This window comes from Bombina bombina, chromosome 6 (assembly GCF_027579735.1).
Source record: "Bombina bombina isolate aBomBom1 chromosome 6, aBomBom1.pri, whole genome shotgun sequence".
Classification (NCBI taxonomy): Eukaryota; Metazoa; Chordata; class Amphibia; order Anura; family Bombinatoridae; genus Bombina; species Bombina bombina.
Genome location: NC_069504.1, coordinates 349,582,822 through 349,605,207, shown reverse-complemented (window position 1 = coordinate 349,605,207; position 22,386 = coordinate 349,582,822). Strand labels below are relative to the sequence as shown.

The window sequence follows — 22,386 nt, the reverse complement described above, 5'->3', positions numbered from 1 at the left end:
AACTCGTTTACTTTCACCTCGTAATACGTGCACTATTTCTGTCATGCGCAAAAAAGAGAAATACCTCTTATTGCTTGTGCGCTACAGTTAGCACACCACTTGTAATATAGCCCTTAACCGGCTGTGACTGTGAGTATAGGCTGCACACAATAGCATTTGCTACACCACTCCTGGGCCCCGTACATTCCAGTCCCTAAGCCCTATTTGCCAAACTGCTCAGTCTGCCCCGAAATGCAATTGTTAGCAAATATTCAATGAAGTATATTGCACCATTCTGAAAGGCTTCATTTCTAGAGAATACTTGGAGACAAAATGTTCTAGTCCTGTAGAGAGGTGTGGACAAATAAAAGGAAATAAATCATATTTACCTTCACATACGCTTTCACTAATTTCTTCCTTTAAGTTACTTGTTTCTGATGTTGCTAAATTTCTTTTTTGGGTTGAATCTAGAATAAAAATAAAAATGATCTCAACTTAGCAATCTTTTCTAAAGTTATATATAGTGTTTCTGCTATAAGATTTTGAAATGCATTTTGAAATATGGATAAAAAAGTGCCATATTTATTTATGTTTTATGTATTCAGTCAGGCCTTTAAAGGGACAGTAAATTTAAAACGCAATGGTTTAAATAAAGCATGCAATTTATCTGGAGTTTGAAGATTTTCTAGACCATGCAATTTTAATAGAAGTATGAAGATTTACTAGAGCATGCAATTGTAATCCCTTAATGACCGACGATCTGCGCTATAAACAAGGCCATATAAAAGGTTTTTAATTTACTTCTTTTATCAAAATGTACTTTATTCTCTTGATATCCTTTGTTAAAAGAGTATGTAGTCTCAAATGAGCTCAGGATTGTGCACATATTCACCAAGATTACAAGTTTTGCGCTATAACGAGTGTGTAAATAACGGCAAAAACTTAGTGGTATCACACTTTTCATAGCACTGCCATTACAAGTTACTGAAAAAAACTTATCTTGTTGTGCGGTATGGTGCGATAAGCTCCATACCACACAAAACCAAAGGTCTGAGTTGACGTGCTCGTGCACGCTTTTCCCCCATAGACATCAATGGGGAGGAAGTGTCAGAAAAAAAACTAACACCTGCGATCGCGGAATGGTGATGGCCGTAATGCAACCCCATTGATGTCTATAGGGAAAAGAACGTTATGTTAAAACCAAACACTCTAACATAAACCCCTAGTCTAAATACTAGTCTGAAATGATTAACCCCTAATCCGCCGCTCCCCGATACTAAATAAAATGATTAACCCCTAATCCGCCGCCCCCGACACTAAATAAACCTATTAACCCCTAAACCGCCAGCCCGTCACATCGCAACACACTAAATTAAACTATTAACCCCTAATCCTAACACCCCCCCTAATTTTAAATTAAATTTACAATATAACTATCTTTAAATAAATAAAAACTTACCTGTGAAATAAAAAAAACTAAAATTAAACTATAAAGTAACCTAACATTACTATTTTAAAACAATAAAATTAATGAAAAATAAAAAAAACTAAGATTACAAAAAATAATAACCGAAATTATCCAAAATAATAACAATTAAACCTAATCTAATACCCCTATAAAAACAAAAAAGTCCCCCCAAAATAAAAACACCCCCTAGCCTAACAAACTACCAATAGCCCTTAAAAGGGCCTTTTGTAGGGCATTGCCCTGAAGCAAACAGCTCTTTTACCTTAAATATTTACAAAGTCCCCCCTAAAAGTAAAACCCCCCACCCACTCAACCCCCCCAAAATAAAAACCTAAGTCTAAAAGAACCCTAAGCTACACATTGTCCCTAAAGCCCTGGCAATGGGCATTCAGCTCTTTTGTGCCCAAAGCCCTAATCTAAAAATAAAAACCACCCATAAAAACAACTAACACTAACCCCAGGAAATCTACTCATAGTTCCTGAAGTCCGGACATCCATCTTTATCCAGGTGTCGAGAAGTCTTCATCCATCGCAGGGGGCATCTTCTATCTTCATCCCAGTGGCGCGGTGCTATGGGGGCACGGAGCTGTGGAGGCGCAGAGCATCATCGCTGGCGGTGCAGACATCCAGCATGGAGGATCCTCTTCATACGATCACCGCCGCACACTGAAGCTTGAATGCAAGGTATCTGTTTAAAAATGAGGTACCCTGCATTCCTATTGGCTGAAATTTTCAAATCAGCCAATAGGATGAGAGCTACTGAAATCCTATTGGCTGATTTGAACAGCCAATAGGATTTCAGTAGCTCTCATCTTCAGGGCCCCCATTAGGGGGTGAATAGGGTGACTCCTGTCAGGGGCCCAGTGGGCAAGCACAACTATTATTTAAAAAAAATATATATATATTTGTTTTTTACATTTTGGCAGCCACCAGAGGGCGCTACAGCAGAGTGCTTTTAAATGTGGGAAATGTCATTACAAGGAGTAAAGCATTAGCATTTGAAAAGGATTTCTGAGTGTGCACTAAGCCACTATGAACAGTGTGAGACAGACTTGGAACTTAAGTTTGTACAGTGCCAGTGGTCCATAAAAACACATTTTTTTTAGCAATATGCAGTTGTGTATTTATGATTATTTGACAATGCTGTAGAAATTCTATATTTAAAATCATGCAGAAATGTTTCCTCCTCAATACATAAATGGTAGGTGCCCTTTTGGCAAATATGATTTATATACTGTATATATATATATATATATATATATATATATATATATATATATATATATATATATATATATATATATATATATATATATATATATATATAACATTCCAGTTTACTACCCCTTTATGCAAGGACTTTCCAGATGCCAGGAGGCATTTTATCTAAGATTTTCACATCTGCATAAAATGTTATACTCTCAGGCTAAGATTGCTCAGTGTTTAAAATGAGACAGGTTAACTTAACACTGTTCAGTTTACACTACAGTTGACTTAATTTTGAAATACATACAAACAAGCCTAAATCCTGCATTTAACCAGATTTAATGGTATGAGACCTGGTGCCACAGCTTATGGTTCCACCAAGACCACATATAGTACAGTATTTTTAAAATCCATAAGTACAGCTGACAGATGGGAACATGTGTACACCAGATTTGAAGTGGTGCTTTTGGTTGGGGAAAATAGAGGTGGGAGGGAAACCCAAACATGTCAACCTTTCAAAAGTATTTTTCTTCATCTACTCATTCTGACAAATCAGTAATGTACAATTTTGAATTCACAGACGTATTTTTGTTTGCACATTTACAGATATGATTCTTTAAAAAGTGATCTCTTAATTTTTTTTATCATGCATGTCACCTCCTGTGAGTGTTTCTGTGGGTGTCCGTGTTTATGTCTTTGAGCTTTTTTTGGTGTCTCTATGAGTGTGTATGTATTTTTTTCTGTGGATCTCTCTCTGAGGGTTTGTGTGTCTGTCTTTGTGCATTTTCTGTAGATGTCTCTGTGAGGGTGTGTGTGTGTATGTATATCTTTGTGTGTTTTCTGTGGGTGTCTCTGTATGTGTGTGTATGTCTTTGTGTGTTTTATGTGGGTGTCTGTGAGTGTGTATGTCTTTGTGTGTTTTCTGAGGCTCTCTCTGTGGGTGTTTCCTTGGGTATGTGCAAGTTTGTGTTTGAGTTTGTGTGTGTGTGTCCATTGTCTGTTCCTTTTTAGGACATTTTGACCTTACTACTAATTATTCACATCTTTCTACAGACTTTGAGACTAATGAGACCTATCTGGAAGTCACCAATCCACCACTTAACCTTTAAATTATTATTTAGGCAGTTCAGGGTTCTTCCTTTCAGCCACTGCATGCTGTTGTCATCATATAGTTGGCATCTTTCTTGACAAAAAGATAATCAGAACTCCATATTTTGTCTTATAAATCTCCTTTTTGACAAAACTGTAGTCTACCTCATTACTTGTTAGGTCAATCTTAACAAGTGCTGAGTGTCTGTGTGTCTGTGTGAGTTTCTGTGTCTGAGATTGTTTGTGTGTTTCTTTACGTGTCTGCTAGAGCGTCTATACAGGGAGTGCAGAATTATTAGGCAAGTTGTATTTTTGAGGATTAATTTTATTATTGAACAACAACCATGTTCTCAATGAACCCAAAAAACTCATTAATATCAAAGCTGAATATTTTTGGAAGTAGTTTTTAGTTTGTTTTTAGTTTTAGCTATTTTAGGGGGATATCTGTGTGTTCAGGTGACTATTACTGTGCATAATTATTAGGCAACTTAACAAAAAACAAATATATACCCATTTCAATTATTTATTTTTACCAGTGAAACCAATATAACATCTCAACATTCACAAATATACATTTCTGACATTCAAAAACAAAACAAACACAAATCAGTGACCAATATAGCCACCTTTCTTTGCAAGGACACTCAAAAGCCTGCCATCCATGGATTCTGTCAGTGTTTTGATCTGTTCACCATCAACATTGCGTGCAGCAGCAACCACAGCCTCCCAGACACTGTTCAGAGAGGTGTACTGTTTTCCCTCCTTGTAAATCTCACATTTGATGATGGACCACAGGTTCTCAATGGGGTTCAGATCAGGTGAACAAGGAGGCCATGTCATTAGATTTTCTTCTTTTATACCCTTTCTTGCCAGCCACGCTGTGGAGTACTTGGACGCGTGTGATGGAGCATTGCCCTGCATGAAAATCATGTTTTTCTTGAAGGATGCAGACTTCTTCCTGTACCACTGCTTGAAGAAGGTGTCTTCCAGAAACTGGCAGTAGGACTGGGAGTTGAGCTTGACTCCATCCTCAACCCGAAAAGGCCCCACAAGCTCATCTTTGATGATACCAGCCCAAACCAGTACTCCACCTCCACCTTGCTGGCGTCTGAGTCGGACTGGAGCTCTCTGCCCTTTACCAATCCAGCCACGGGCCCATCCATCTGGCCCATCAAGACTCACTCTCATTTCATCAGTCCATAAAACCTTAGAAAAATCAGTCTTGAGATATTTCTTGGCCCAGTCTTGACGTTTCAGCTTGTGTGTCTTGTTCAGTGGTGGTCGTCTTTCAGCCTTTCTTACCTTGGCCATGTCTCTGAGTATTGCACACCTTGTGCTTTTGGGCACTCCAGTGATGTTGCAGCTCTGAAATATGGCCAAACTGGTGGCAAGTGGCATCTTGGCAGCTGCACGCTTGACTTTTCTCAGTTCATGGGCAGTTATTTTGCGCCATGGTTTTTCCACACGCTTCTTGCGACCCTGTTGACTATTTTGAATGAAACGCTTGATTGTTCGATGATCAGAAGCTTTGCAATTTTAAGAGTGCTGCATGCCTCTGCAAGATATCTCACTATTTTTGAATTTTCTGAGCCTGTCAAGTCCTTCTTTTGACCCATTTTGCCAAAGGAAAGGAAGTTGCCTAATAATTATGCACACCTGATATAGGGGGTTGATGTCATTAGACCACACCCCTTCTCATTACAGAGATGCACATCACCTAATATGCTTAATTGGTAGTAGGCTTTCGAGCCTATACAGCTTGGAGTAAGACAACATGCATAAAGAGGATGATGTGGTCAAAATACTCATTTGCCTAATAATTCTGCACTCCCTGTATGTGAATCCTTATGTGTGTCTGTGTGTTTCTGTGTTTGTCTGTTACTACCTTTACAACATTTCCAAGTTTGACTACACTTAAGAATAAAGTGCATATACGTTTTAGTCACTAGGTCAAAAATTAAAAATGTCAAAGGGGGGGGGGCCTGATCAATGGTTAAGTAAGGGGCCCCAAACTTTCTAGTGGCGGCCCTGCTCATCTTATTGGCTGATTTAAAAATGTCAGCCAATAGGGATGCAAAGTACCCCATTTTTAAACGGGTACCTTGCATTCAAGCTTCGGTGTACGGCGGTGATCGTATGAAGAGGATCCTCCACGTTGGATGTCCGCGTCGCCGGCGATGCTCCACACCTCCACAACTCCGTGCCTCCACAGCTCCGTGCCACCGGGATAAAGATAGAAGATGCCTCCGTGATGGATGAAGATGTCGCCGCCTGGATGAAGACTTCTCGCCGCCTGGATGAAGATGGATGTCCAGACTTCAGGAACTGTGAGTAGATTTCCTGGGGTTAGTGGTAGGTTTTTTTTGGGGGGGGGTTTGGGTGGGTTTTTTTTAGATTAGGGCTTTGGGCACAATGCCCATACAAATGCCCCTTAAGGGGCAATGGGTAGCTTAGGTTTTTTTCAGACTTAGGTTTTTTTTATTTTGGGGGGTTGGTTGGGTGGGGGGGGGAGGTTTACTTTTAGGTGGGACTTTGTAATTTTTTTAAGGTAGAAGAGCTGATTGCTTCAGGGCCATGCCCTACAAAAGGCCATTTTAAGGGCTATTGGTAATTTATTGTTAGGTTAGGGGGTGTTTTCTTGTTTTCATAAGGGTATTAGACTAGGTTTAATTGTTATTATTTTTGATAATTTCGTTTATTATTTTGTAATTTTAGAGTTTTTTATTTTTTGTAATTTTAGAGTTTTTATTTTTGTAATGTAATTTTTTTATTTCTTTTCGTAGTGTTAGGATTTTTTTAATTTGTAATTTAGTTTTTTTTTATTTTCGCATCGCTTCTGAAGTTCAAATATTTCATCTCTGAGCGCTTAGCTATGCGACCTGACGCAGCAGAGTGCTCAGAGATGAAAAGGCAGGACACACTGAGCGCACACAGCTGCATGTAAATGCTGCGCGCCGCTCCGCTTGCAGTGTGTCACAGCCTTTATTCAGCTACAACCACATGGCTTATTCACTAACAGGTTAATCAGTAAAACTAACATGGCTTCTGATGATGTCACAGAGACCCAGACACACCCAGAGGGTGTGGTGAGCTGAGCTTAAAGCTGCAGCACTTCGAACATATAATGATGAGACAAGGTTAGTGCAAAGATACAGTAAAAGCTGCAGTAATCTTAACACACATAACTTACAGCCCTCTGTGATACAAGTGTATGTACACATAACCTACAGCCCTGTGAGATATAGGTGTATGTACACATAACCTACAGCCCTGTGCGATACAGTAGTATGTACACATAACCTACAGCCCTGTGTGATACAGGTGTATGTACAAATAACCTACAGTCCTGTGCGATACAGGTGTATGTACACATAACATACAGCGCTGTGTGATACAAGTGTATGTACACATAACCTACAGTCCTGTGCGATACAGGTGTATGTACACATAACCTACAGCCCTATGTAATACAGGTGTATGTACAAATAAACTAAAGCCCTGTGCGATACAAGTGTATGTACACATAACCTACAGCCCTGTGTGATACAGATGTATGTACTCATAACCTACAGCCCTGTGGGATACAAGTGTATGAACACATAACCTACAGCCCTGTGTGATACAGGTGTATGTACACATAACCTACAGCCCTGTGCGATACAGGTTTATGTACACATAACCTACAGCCCTGTGTGATACAAGTGTATGTACACATAACCTACAGCCCTGTGTGATACAATTGTATGTACACATAACCTACAGCCCTGTGTGATACAGGTGTATGTACAAATAACCTACAGCGCTGTGTGATACAGGTGTATGTACACATAACCTACACCCCTGTGCGATACAAGTGTATGTACACATAACCTACACCCCTGTGCGATAAAAATGTATGTACACATAATCTACACCCCTGTGCGATACAAGTGTATGTACACATAACCTACACCCCTGTGGGATACAAGTGTATGCACACATAACCTAGAGCCCTGTGTGATACAGATGTATGTACACATATCCTGCAGCCCTGTGAAATACAGGTGTATGTACACATAACCTAGAGCCCTGTGTGATACAGATGTATGTACACATAAGCTACAGCCCTGTGTAAAACAAGTGTATGTACACATAACCTACAGCCCTGTGTGATACAAGTGTATGTACACATAACCTACAGCCTTGTGCGATACAAGTGTATGTACACATAACCTACAGCCCTGTGAGATACAGGTGTATGTACACATAACCTACAGCCCTGTGTGATACAGGTTTATGCACACATAACATACAGCCCTGTGTGATACAAGTGTATGTACACATAACCTACAGCCCTGTGCGATACAAGTATATGTACACATAACCTACAGCCCTGTGTGATACAGGTGTATGTACACATAACCTACAGCCCTGTGTGATACAGGTGTATTTACACATAACCTACAGCCCTGTGTGATACAGGTGTATGTACACATAACATACAGCCCTGTGTGATACAGGTTTATGTACACATAACCTACAGCCCTGTGTGATACAGGTGTATGTACACATAACCTACAGCCCTGTGTGATACAGGTGTATGTACACATAACCTACAGCCCTGTGCGATACAGGTGTATGTACACATAACCTACAGCCCTGTGGGGTACAAGTGTATGTACACATAATCTATAGCCCTGTAACTGTAACACATGTTAGTCTCTTCACAAACAAGTTGCAAGCAGCATGATTATATTTGGTATCTAAAAAATGCCTTTATTTTAAATCAAGTTCAGCTTTGTGTGAACACTAAAATTCTGTGATAACCCATAAGTTATAAAATACACACACAAACACTGATGCTAAAGACTACACCTCAAAATATTTTTTTATTAATAAATATGTTTTAAATTTAAAAGTTTCATATGAAAATAGTTAAGATTAAATGAATTTTCTTTTACTGCATATAGTACTCAAATTTACAAAATGTTGTACAATTACACATGTTTAAAGTGATGGTAAATCCTAGTGTTTGTGAAACGCTAGGATTTACCATTGGAACAAATAAAGGGGACTTTCATTCATGAAGTATAAAATACTTCATGCTGAAAGCTCCTTTATTTGTTCCAAGCGATCGCCGCACTGAGCGGCGCAATGCTGGTTTCCCGAACGACTAACGTCACCTCTCAGCAAAATAGCTAAAATATCGTTCTGCAGGTGGGCTGCCTTAGCAGCTCAATGCAGCGATTGCTTGGAACAAATAACGGAGCTTACAGCATGAAGTATGTTATACTTCATGAATTAAAGTCCCCTTTATTTGTTCCAATGTTAAATCCTAGCGTTTCACAAACGCTAGGATTTACCATTACTTTAATAAGTTAAGTGTGCGACTACTTTTCGCCAGCAAATTACTGTAGTATGGGTGTTTTATATGGTTTAAAAATAACAAGCAACCCTTTTGAGACCTTACAGGTTCATATGCTGCTCAACATCAGCACTGAAGAAGCAAGGTAGAACAGAGTAAACTATAATGCACAGAAATGGATTTGACAGAGTTTGTTCCCACAATAAGTGGTAAAACGCTAACCTTTCAGAAGTTACAACAAGTGAAATTGATGTGCTAGAAGTAGGTAGAACATGTAAACCACCTGTATACTTATTCTGCTAGACTGCACACAGACACAGAAAACAAATGAGTATATCCACTAACAGGTCAAGCCTGTCCCAGACAGGTTCTCTGACTTTATCATTATTATAATCTGCAATAATGAGCGACTATCCAGGACCAACTAATGTAATGAGAGAAGGAGAAACACACATTGAATATCGTATTATATTCTTGTTGACTTTACAAGGGTAAATTGGCAAAGCCTTGTAGAGATAGATAGTAACCATTAGCACTACTTCTACAGTATAAACCTTGTGCTATATAACTAAGCCATGTGATAGGTAGGAAGATGGCAATGGAACCCTACTCTCCTCTAAATGAACTTGTTACAACAGTAGAAAGTGACAAATGTATATGGACCTCAAACATCACCCAGAATACTGGAGTAGGAAGCCAGTCATTATGTTTCGGAACACACAGTAATAATTATTGTATAGATAATTAAAGAGTAACTGAAAAAAATACAAAGCGCCTTTTCAAACTTTTAAAATACATGGAAGAAAGAATTACATTTTTATGATTATGAAAAACAGTGCAATTTAAAAAAAAAAAAAAAAAAAACACTTTCCAGTTTACTTATATTGTCATATTTACTCCATGATACCATACCTAGATGGTCTGAGGAGCGTGCACATGTTTTGACCACAATTTAAAAACAGTGTATGAAATTTTATCTTATAATGCATTAGAGAGAGGTTATTCTGAAATCTAATTTTAGGCACCTACCCCTAATATTGCTTAAGCAAAAAAATGGTCTCATATCTTATGAAAGATTTTGAGTACAATATATAAAGAAAAAAAATAATATGTATACCCTTTTAAACAATCCTTTGGCATTACATCATAAGTAATTAGCAACAACAAAAAATAATCCTATAACCATGAGCTAAAACAAGTCGCATATTGGCGCCACTGAGAGTGGTCATATAAAATAAACAATTGTATAACCTTGGATGAAAATACAAAAAGTTTGTTTCACAATAGCATATAATTTTACTTGATTTCTTATTTATTTAAAACTATTTTATTAATCCATATCATAATAAAACATTTCATTGAAATAAAATGCATTCATTAAGAAATTCAGTAAAGGATTTTCTTTTTCTCCAACATTGGTGTGTCCGGTCCACGGCGTCATCCTTACTTGTGGGAATATCTCTTCCCCAACAGGAAATGGCAAAGAGTCCCAGCAAAGCTGGCCATATAGTCCCTCCTAGGCTCCGCCCACCCCAGTCATTCTCTTTGCCGTTGCACAGGCAACATCTCCACGGAGATGGTTAAGAGTTTTTTGGTGTTTAAATGTAGTTTTTTATTCTTCTATCAAGTGTTTGTTATTTTAAAATAGTACTGGTATGTACTATTTACTCTGAAACAGAAAAGGATGAAGATTTCTGTTTGTGAGAGGAAGATGATTTTAGCAGACAGTAACTAAAATCGATTGCTGTTTCCACATAGGACTGTTGAGATGAAGTAACTTCAGTTGGGGGAAACAGTTAGCAGACTTTTCTGCTTAAGGTATGACTAGCCATATTTCTAACAAGACCATGTAATGCTGGAAGGCTGTCATTTCCCCTCATGGGGACCGGTAAGCCATTTTCTTAGTCAAGCAAACAGAATAAAGGGCTTAATATGGGCTATAAAACTGGTAGACACTTTTATGGGCTAAATCGATTGCTTTATTTGGACATTTTATACATGTTTATGCTGATAATTCACATTTATAAACTTGGGGAACGTTTTTTAACGGCAGGCACTATGTTAGACACCTTTTCCAGTCAGGGAGGGCCTTCCCAGTTGTAGGCTGAGCCTCATTTTCGCGCCATTACTGCGCAGTTGTTTTTGAGAGCAAGACATGCAGATGTATGTGTGAGGATCTGAAAATAGCTGGAAAAGTTTCTAGAAGGCGTCATTTGGTATCGTATTCCCCTCTGGGCTTGGTTAGGTCGCAGCAAAGGCTATAGCTGGGACTGTATAGGGGTTAAATTTGTAAACGGCTCCGGTTCCGTTATTTTAAGGGTTAAAGCTCTGAAAATTGGTGTGCAATACTCTTAATGCTTTAAGACACTGTGGTGAAATTTTGGTAATTTTTTAACTATTCCTTCATACTTTTTCACATATTCAGTAATAAAGTGTTTCTGTTTAAAGTTTAAAAGACCAGAGACTCACTCCGTTGGTGGCTAACCCAGGATCACCTGACCCAGGGAATGAGCTTCCGCAGACCAGAGTGGGTCATTGTCACGACCGACGCCAGTCTAGTGGGCTGGGGCGCGGTCTGGGACTCCCTGAAAGCTCAGGGGCTATGGTCTCGGGAAGAGTCTTTTCTCCCGATAAACATTCTGGAACTGAGAGCGATATTCAATACTCTCAGGGCTTGGCCTCAACTAGCAAAGGCCAGATTCATAAGATTCCAATCAGACAACATGACGACGGTTGCTTACATCAACCACCAGGGGGGAACAAGGAGTTCCCTGGCGATGAGAGAAGTGACCAAAATCATAAAATGGGCGGAGGATCACTCCTGCCACCTATCTGCGATCCACATCCCAGGAGTGGAAAACTGGGAGGCGGATTATCTGAGTCGTCAGACATTCCATCCGGGGGAGTGGGAACTCCACCCAGAGATCTTTGCCCAGTTGATTCAATTATGGGGCATTCCAGACATGGATCTGATGGCGTCTCGTCAGAACTTCAAGGTTCCTTGCTACGGGTCCAGATCCAGGGATCCCAAGGCGACTCTAGTAGATGCACTAGTAGCACCTTGGACCTTCAACCTAGCTTATGTATTCCCACCGTTTCCTCTCATTCCCAGGCTGGTAGCCAGGATCAAACAGGAGAGGGCCTCGGTGATCTTGATAGCTCCTGCGTGGCCACGCAGGACTTGGTATGCAGACCTGGTGAATATGTCATCGGTTCCACCATGGAAGCTACCTTTGAGACAGGACCTTCTTGTTCAGGGTCCATTCGAACATCCAAATCTGGTCTCCCTCCAGCTGACAGCTTGGAGATTGAACGCTTGATCCTATCAAAGCGTGGGTTTTCAGATTCTGTGATAGATACTCTAGTTCAGGCCAGAAAACCAGTAACTAGAAAGATTTACCATAAAATTTGGAAAAGATATATCTGTTGGTGTGAATCCAAAGGGTTCCCATGGAATAAGATAAAAATTCCTAAGATTCTCTCCTTTCTACAAGAAGGTTTGGAGAAAGGATTATCTGCAAGTTCTCTAAAGGGACAGATCTCTGCTTTATCTGTCTTACTACATAAAAGACTGGCAGCTGTGCCAGATGTTCAAGCATTTGTTCAGGCTCTAGTTAGGATCAAGCCTGTTTACAGACCTTTGACTCCTCCCTGGAGTCTAAACCTAGTTCTTTCAGTTCTTCAAGGGGTTCCGTTTGAACCTTTACATTCCATAGATATTAAGTTACTATCTTGGAAAGTTTTGTTTTTGGTTGCTATTTCTTCTGCTAGAAGAGTTTCAGAGTTATCTGCTTTGCAGTGTTCTCCGCCTTATCTGGTGTTCCATGCAGATAAGGTGGTTTTGCGTACTAAGCCTGGTTTTCTTCCAAAGGTTGTTTCTAACAAGAATATTAACCAGGAGATAGTTGTACCTTCTTTATGTCCGAATCCAGTTTCAAAGAAGGAACGGTTGTTACACAATTTGGACGTAGTCCGTGCTCTAAAATTCTATTTAGAGGCTACAAAAGATTTCAGACAAACATCTTCTTTGTTTGTCGTCTATTCTGGTAAAAGGAGAGGTCAAAAAGCGACTTCTACCTCTCTTTCCTTTTGGCTTAAAAGCATCATCCGATTGGCTTACGAGACTGCCGGACGGCAGCCTCCTGAAAGAATCACAGCTCACTCCACTAGGGCTGTGGCTTCCACATGGGCCTTCAAGAACGAGGCTTCTGTTGACCAGATATGTAAGGCAGCGACTTGGTCTTCACTGCACACTTTTGCCAAATTTTACACATTTGATACTTTTGCTTCTTCGGAGGCTATTTTTGGGAGAAAGGTTTTGCAAGCCGTGGTGCCTTCCGTTTAGGTAACCTGATTTGCTCCCTCCCTTCATCCGTGTCCTAAAGCTTTGGTATTGGTTCCCACAAGTAAGGATGACGCCGTGGACCGGACACACCAATGTTGGAGAAAACAGAATTTATGCTTACCTGATAAATTACTTTCTCCAACGGTGTGTCCGGTCCACGGCCCGCCCTGGTTTTTTTAATCAGGTCTGATGAATTATTTTCTCTAACTACAGTCACCACGGTACCATATGGTTTCTCCTATATTTTTCCTCCTGTCCGTCGGTCGAATGACTGGGGTGGGCGGAGCCTAGGAGGGACTATATGGCCAGCTTTGCTGGGACTCTTTGCCATTTCCTGTTGGGGAAGAGATATTCCCACAAGTAAGGATGATGCCGTGGACCGGACACACCGTTGGAGAAAGTAATTTATCAGGTAAGCATAAATTCTGTTTTCATAAGGAATAACTACCTTTATTGATAAACTCCCAAATAGCTAAGCTATATAGCATTAAACACATGAATAAATTATGGTCCTGTAACACAATAATGTTATAATATGCAATAAAGGCTATCAAGAGAAACAAGTACATTTGATAATAAAAGTATATTGGAAAGATTTTTCCCCCAATCCATCTGAATCATAAAAGTTTAATTTTCACTGCAATGCCCCTTTAAGCCTCATTTATTAGAACACATCTACACTATTTTAGTAAGCACATATTGCACATAAATAGATGAAGATGGAATCAATAATGATAGTGATTTAACAAAACTCAAATAAAAGAAGGCAATTTAAAAAATATTATTGTTAAAAAATCAACAGCCTTCATTTACTTCCTCCCTGCCAATTTTATAAATGTAGGGACAGTCAAGTCAAAATTAAACTTTCATGATTCAGATAGGGCATGCAATATTAAACAACTTTTCAATTCACTTTTATCATCAAATTTGTTTGTTCTCTTGGTATTCTTAGTTGACAGCTAAACCTAGGTAGGCTCATATGCTAATTTCTAAGCCCTTGAAGGCCGCCTCTTAGCTCAGGGCATTTTGACAGTTTTTCACAGCTAGAGGACGTTACGTTCATGTGTGCCATATAGATAACATTTTGCTCATGCACATGGCTAAAATGCAAGTCTGTCAAAAGTACTGAAATAAGGGGGCAGTCTGCAGAGGCTTAGATACAAGATAATCACAAAGGTAAAAAGTATATTAATATAACCATGTTGGGTGTGTAAAAGTGGGTAATGGGTAATAAAGGGATTATCTACATTTTTAAACAATAACAAATCTGACAGAACATTTTATTTAACCCCTTAACGACCAAGGACGTACCAGGCACGTCCTCTGGGGTTTGAAGCTCTGGAAGCGATCCTGATCGCTTCCAGCAGCTTTTAAGGTATTGCAGTGATCCCTTGATATTGAGGCATCACTACAATACCTTTTGTGGCACACTGATGCAGAGAGAGGCACTCTGTGGCCCTCTCTACATCGACCAGAGATTGTGCCGATCGTTGGTGGGTGGGAGCAGCTGCAGGGAGGGGGGTGGGCGGCCCATCGCTGGCAATCTTCCGGGCAGTAGTCGGAAATGATTGTCTGATGCGCGAAGGAACACGTGCGCGGGGGGTGTGCATGTGTGCGTGCACCCGCGATTGTGCCGTTTTTCAATTTTGAAGTGGTGGGAGAGGGTGGTGGGTGGCTGTTGTGGGTGGGAGAGGAGGGGGGAAATAATTTTTTGAAATAGGTCTGAGAGGGGGAGGGAGTAGGGTTTGGAAGGGTTAGAAAAAACACATTTAAATGCAAAGTGGGTACTGGCAGACAGCTGCCAGTACCCAAAATGGTGGAAAATAGCTAGTGGGGGGGAGGGTTAGAGAGCTCTTGGGGGGGGTCGATGAGGTTGGGGGCTAAGGGGGAAATAGCATATGTGTTGCTGAGAAACGTGTTGCTGTGCCAGTGTGTTATACAATAAAGTTTACACACTTTCTTTTATATTGTACTTGCTCCAAGCCTCATTTTTATTAACGGAGGATCCACATATGTTTGTCTGACTTCCTGGTTCCATTGTGCCTTCCTGCCTGTTGCCGGCCATCTTCCTCACTATCGGTGATTGGCCTCTTACACTGCCTTTGTGATTGGTCTGCCCCGCCACGTGATTTGGCTACGACGCTCCGGCCGCTTTTGCGAGTCTTACGTGCGACTCTGTTGGTCCTGTATTGCCCAGCTAGGCACTCCGGTTGTGCCGTAACATCTTGTGAGTAGCCACCCTGAAGGGTTCTCTCCTATACGCCTTTTATTGTTTGGTTAACCAAGACAATATTACCCTATGTGGCGCCTCTTTTTGTTTCCCCAATAGGATCTATCTGACTACCTTTTCTTTTGCCAAGAGTGCGGCCTGCATCATTTTCGATCCACCATCTATCTACACGAGGGCACCTCCCTAGGACCCTGGCGTTCTAGTACCATCAATCTCTTATAATACACATGTGGTGCGCAGCGGCATTTAGCGGCCTCCTAATTCTCAAAAAGCAACGCCAAAGCCATATATGTCTGCTATTTCTGAACAAAGGGGATCCCAGAGAAGCATTTACAACCATTTGTGTCATAATTGCACAAGCTGTTTGTAAATAATGTCATTGAGAAACCTAAAATTGTGAAAAATGTAATGATTTTTTTTATTTGATTGCATTTGGCGGTGAAATAGTGGCATGAAATATACCAAAATTGGCCTATATCAATACTTGGGGGTGTCTACTACACTACACTAAAGCTAAAATTAACCCTACACGCTCCCTACAAGCTCCCTAATTAACCCCTTCACTGCTGGGCATAATACACGTGTGATGCGCAGCGGCATTTAGAGGCCTTCTAATTACCATAAAGCAATACCAAAGCCATATATGCCTGCTATTTCTGAACAAAGGGGATCCCAGAGAAGCATTTACAACCATTTATACCATAATTGCACAAGCTGTTTGTAAATAATTTCAGTGAGAAACCTAAAGTTTGTGAAAAATTTTGTGAAAAAGTGAACGTTTTTTTTTATTTGATAGCATTTGGCGGTAAAATCGTGGCATGAAATATACCAAAATGGGCCTAGGTCAACACTTTGGGTTGTCTACTAAAAAAATATATATACATGTCAAGGGATATGCAGGAATTCCTGACAGATATCAGTGTTCCAATGTAACTAGCGCTAATTTTTTTAAAAAAAATGGTTTGGAAATAGCAAAGTGCTACTTGTACTTATTGCCCTATAACTTGCAAAAAAATCAAAGAACATGTAAACATTGGGCATTTCTATACTTAAGACAAAATGTAGAAACTATTTAGCATAGGAGTTTTTTTGGTGGTTGTAGATGTGTAACAGATTTTGGGGGTCAAAGTTGGAAAAAATGTGTTTTTTTCCATTTTTTCATCATATTTTATATATTTTTTTATAGTAAATTATAAGATATGATGAAAATAATGGTATCTTTAGAAAGTCCATTTAATGGCGAGAAAAACGGTATATAATATGTGTGGGTACAGTTAATGAGTAAGAGGAAAATTACAGCTAAACACAAACACTGCAGAAATGCAAAAATAGCCTTGGTCCCAGACGGTCAACAAATGGAAAAGTGGTCTGGTCACGAAGGGGTTAAAGTGACATGAAACCCAAAATTTTTCTTTCATGATTAAGGTAGAACATATAATTTTGAAAAACTTTCCAGTTTACTTCTATTATCAAATTTGCATCATTCTCTTGGTATGCTTTGTTGAAGGAGCAGCAATGCCCTACTGTTTTCTAACTGAACACATAGGTGAGTCAATGACAATCAATATATATATATATGCAGCCACCAATCAGCAGCTAAAACCTAGGTTATTTGCTGCTCTTGGGCTTTCCCTTTCAGCAAAGGATAACAAGAGAAGGACGCAAATTAAATAATAGAAGTTAATTGGAAAGTTGTTTAAAATTGTATGTTCTGCATAATTAAGAAAGAAAAATGTTGTGTTTCATGTCCCTTTGCAACCCATATGTTTTGAAAATTAAATTTCCCATGTTGCTTAGGCACTCTGCAGTCTAGTTGAGCATCATGGGAAATGTAATTTTCAAAACATATGGGTTGCCAAGGTTAGCCATCACTGATATAAAACATGTATGTCCCTTTAAATAAAATGTTCTGTCTGTAATAGGTCAAATACCTCCAATATTTGCTACATAAAAAACATTTTAAAACATTTACCTTCCTTCTCCGTCGTCCCTGTATTAATTTGTGTGGGAAATAATGTGAGAGGTTTCAGCATCTCATTATATAACTGGCTAATCTTCTTGTTATCAGGCACCATGTTTGCCACAGAAAATAAATGCTTTCTAGGAGTTTTTAGAGAACCAATGTATCCAGTATCTTTCAACATGTTTAAAACAGCATCTGAAAGAAACATAAATGTTACTACAACTCTAAGAAAAATGAATAATTAAAGGGATATTAAAGGGCATTTTTTTATTTATGTATTAAAATTAGTCTTTTTATGGTAGAACATTTTATAATTGGTCCCTACAACAAATTTGTCTCTTTGGTAATTTTTTTTTATATATATTGCTTGCCAATATGTCCCCTCACAACACTTTCAAAATATCAAAAAGGCACAGTTTCCCCAGCACTTTATTTTACCCACAAAAAAGTGCTCTCATAAATTAAATTATATTTGTATAACCCACTTCTGTATTAGAGGACTTTGATGTCCCTTTAAGGTATCCATTACATATTTGTTTAGTGTTTATTAAAGGAATAGTCTAGTCCAAATTAAACTTTTATGATTCAGATAGAGCATGCAATTTTAAGCAACTTTCTAATTTACTACTATCATGAATTTTTCTTTGTTCTCTTGGTATCTTTGTATGAAAAAGCAAGCAAGTAAGCATAGGAGCCGTCTAATTTTTGGTACAGCACCTGGTAGCACTTTCTGATTGGTATCTAAATGTAGCCACCAATCAGCAAGCGCTACCCAGGTTCTGAACCAAAAATGAGCCGGCTCCTAAACTTATATTCAAATAAAGATACAGAGAGAAAGAAGAAAAAATTGATAATAGGAGTAAATTAGAAAGTTACTTAAAATTGCATGCTCTATCTGAATTGTGAAAGTTTAATTTTGACTAGACTATCCCCTTAATGTAGATTTACTTTATTCAATAAAATAATTATAAAGACATTTTAGATGCTTTAGCTATTTATATTTGTCTTTTCTGCTAACATTAATCTTAGGGGACCGTCTAGACATATATACACATAATACATAAATGAGCCTTAAAATGACATAAAATACTATGTTGATATTAATAACAAGACTTTTGTATAGTCTTACAAGAAAATAACATACAGGGCCAATGTGGAAGCTTTCCAAATAGAACCCAACCACTCCCTCTCTACCCCATAGTTATTTTGACCTGCATAGTCCAGCCAACAGCCCAATAACAACATTGCCTTGCTGTGTTCTTGCTGCCCCAAGAAACCTTAGCGCTACAGATGTTTTGCCACACTATACAAATAAAGTGCAGGGGTGTTATAGCTTTTTCAGAGTGTGTTTGTACAAACTGTCTATAAATGCTGATGCATAGCATGGATTCATGCAAAAAAAGTAATAATAATAGTTTATTAAGCAGTAGGACTGCAGCTAATTAAAACCAAGCAGCATGCTGATAGCCCAGAATGCAAGCAGATTGGTGCCATAGATTCACCACCGCTAGCATAGGGATCAAGTAAAGCTGTATGTTCATTCATTAAAGAAAGTTACCCTTCTGTTGTGGAGCCTAAATGTAAAAAAGAACATTGAACACTCATATTACGTATTATTGATAAAACCAAGCTACACACGTTGAAAATGAGAACTTTAAAGTGATAGTAAACTCTCCACTTTGTCTAAACAGATCCGGAGTGTTAGTGATATTTTAGATGGAGTTTAATTCAGCAGTTGTAATGAAGATGCGTTGTAACTTACTTTTTAATGTAGCGCTGAAATTAAAAAAAAAACCTGCACTCCAGCCGCCCACTTCAAAAGTAATTTTCTTGTTGCGCTAACGGTTTGAACTGTTCTCCAGTCAGCACTCTAGCCATACGACACTTTTGTTGTAACTAGAGCGCAGATTGGAGAATATTTAAAACAGTTGGCTCAACAAAAATATTACTTTTGAAGTGGGCGGCCAGAATGCAGCGAATTTGAATGTCAGGGCTGCATTCAAAAGCAAGTTATGCATCTTCATTACAACTGATACATAAAGCTCCATCTAAAATATCACTAACATTACATATCTGTTTAGACAAAGGGGAAAGTTTACCATCACTTTAAAGGGACACTGAACCCAAAAAAATTATTTCATGATTCAGATAGAGCATGCAATTTTAAGCAACTTTCTAATTTACTCCTATTATCAATTTTTCTTCGTTCTCTTGCTATCTTTATATGAAAAAGGCATCTAAGCTTTTTTCTCTTGGTTCAGACCTCTGGACAGCAGTTTTTGATTGGTGGATGAATTTATCCACCAATCAGCAAGGACAACCTAGGTTGTTCACCAAAAATGGGCCGGCATCTAAACTTACATTCTTGCATTTCAAATAAAGATACCAAGAGAATAAAGAACATTTGATAATAGGAGTAAATTAGAAAGTTGCTTAAAATGTCATGCTCTATCTGAATCAAAATAAAAAAAAAATTGGCTTCAGTGTCCCTTTAAGCAAAAACAACCAAAAAGCAATAGTTTCCTTTATAATTTTTAATTTAACATCAATAGCATGCCCATTATCATCATTCTTACCTAAGGAAAAGCTCTATTGCATACTTGCTACATAAATACATTTGTATCTGACCATGTCTGGCTAGAACAAATGAGATAATCTAAACATACTCAATTAGCTGTTTTTACGGAGTGTAAACCTTTATTGCACAGCACAGCACATTTTACTACCAGCAGGCAGTTGGAATATCTTATAGACGTTTGTCTTTTATGCAGATGTTTTGCAGTGCAGTTATTTTGCCGGTATACGTTAGCCATGAGTAACATGAATTCCACGTCCCTCCAAATCATCAATTCATGAGAAGACATTGCTTTTGTAAAACTTAAATCTAACGTACGGCAAAACAAAGTTTAGCTATTTTATTTGTCTATAATAGTTTATACGAGCTTGTATATCAGTGTGCATACCCTCTGCAGTGCACCGCCTGGTCCTATGTGTGCTCATGTTGCTGTCCTCTCTCTTCCAAGAGAATCCCAGCCCGGTTTGTGCAGTCACTGTTGCTAGGTAACGTCTAACACTGGAGGAGGCGTGGCCGAATGGTGCTGTCTGACTCAACTTGTTAGGCAGCCGCAGCCTTTGCTCAGGAACGTTTTATTGTTGGAGCTCCTCAATATGAATGTACACGAATAAGAGTTTCTGGTTAGTTAAGATAAGACATTGCTGTTCCCCTTTAAAAATATAATCATAATAGCTTGAAAATGTTTGTGTATAATGTGCATCGTTAGTGGCTATTCTGTAACCTTAATCATAATAGTACATTTACATTAACTTATCGCTTTCATTTGTGCAATTGGTTCATATAATAAATACATGTATTTTTGCCTACTTCAGTTTTACAAAAAAAACAGAAGGCTAACAAGATGTGTTCAGCAAGCTACCAGTAGTCCAATGCTGTGCCTTCAGCAACCTATACAAGTAGCAACATTTGATAATAGAAGTAAATTGGAAAATTGTTTGAAAGAAACCAGCCAGCCTATAGATAGGCATGTGCAAAATGGGTACAATCCTAATGCAGGGGAGCCTTTTATTAGTGCAGTTTGAAGGTCCATCTTATCTATTTAAACTCAACAGAGCAACAAGTATATTATCACTATTGCTTTCTACTGTGTTACTATAGGGGGGCCCAAAAGAAAAATTTGCACCAGGACCCTTTTTTTGCTTTATGTCCACTACTGCTACAGAAATAAAAGAAGTAATGCACTAGTATTCAAACCAAACACTACACCTTTTCAGAGTCAGCAATGACTTATTTAACACAAACTCTTGTGTCTTCACAGGTGCAATGTATGTATGCTGGTGCACAGTACCTCAGAGAATATGTGTGTATGCTGCTGAAAAACAGGAAAAACTTTTATTTGAAGGATTTTTTGTTAATGGAAGTATATTGCCAAATAAAAACCTGCAAAGAAGGGAATTATTATGACCCTTTAATAGAAATGATTGCAATATGTAGTATTCATAATTTTAAAGGGATTTTATTTATTTTACTTTAACTTAATTTGTGTCAGGTACATTACTTCCTATAACAACCCCACAAAGGGGCTGTGGTCTCTACAGGAAGGCAAACGAGCAGCTAGCGTTGCTAGGAGACATCTGCTGTAGCCCATGCTCTGAAGAGGAGTTATGCTGCAAAAATAATAAGTTCTTTATTGGTAGCTCTGTTATCTAACTGCAAGAAATGGCTACACAATTTATAAGTGCTTGCTTATCTAGAAAAGTTGCTTACTGTTTTTTTAACACAATCTGCTTCTTTTTATGTTTACTTTGATTTAATATATTTGTTTTTACAAAAGGATCACTGTTTCATACCCCTTTAAATTGAATTTAAAGATGAAAGGGATATAAAACGCAATTTTTTTTTTCAGGATTAAAACAGAGTGTGCATATTTAAACAACATTCCAATTTACTTTTATGATATCATTTGCTTCATTTTCTTGGTATCCTTTGTTACAAAACATACCTAGGTAGGCTCAGGAGCAACAATGCACTACTGGGAGCTTGCAGGTGATTGGTGGCTGCACTTATATCCCTCATGCCATTGGCTTACCTGATGTGTTCAGCTAGCTGCCAGAAGTGCAGTACTGCTCATTTAAAAAAAAAAAAAGGATACCAAAAGAATGAAGTAAATTTGATAATAGATGTAATTTGGAGAGTTGTTTAAAATTTTACGCTCTAAGTAAATTATGAAAGAAAATCTTTGGTTTT

At 38.6% G+C, this 22,386-nt stretch overlaps 1 protein-coding gene across 1 annotated transcript in view; it reads right to left on the bottom strand.

Moving 5' to 3' along the window:
* The window catches only part of CCDC87 (coiled-coil domain containing 87), a 179,720-nt gene extending 161,984 nt beyond the window's left edge, over positions 1-17,736 (bottom strand). The window contains exon 1 of the mRNA XM_053719255.1: positions 17,634-17,736. Within this exon, the coding sequence (XP_053575230.1) occupies positions 17,634-17,736 (103 nt within the window). The remainder of the gene's footprint in view (positions 1-17,633) is intronic.
* Between the last annotated feature and the right edge of the window lie 4,650 nt (positions 17,737-22,386).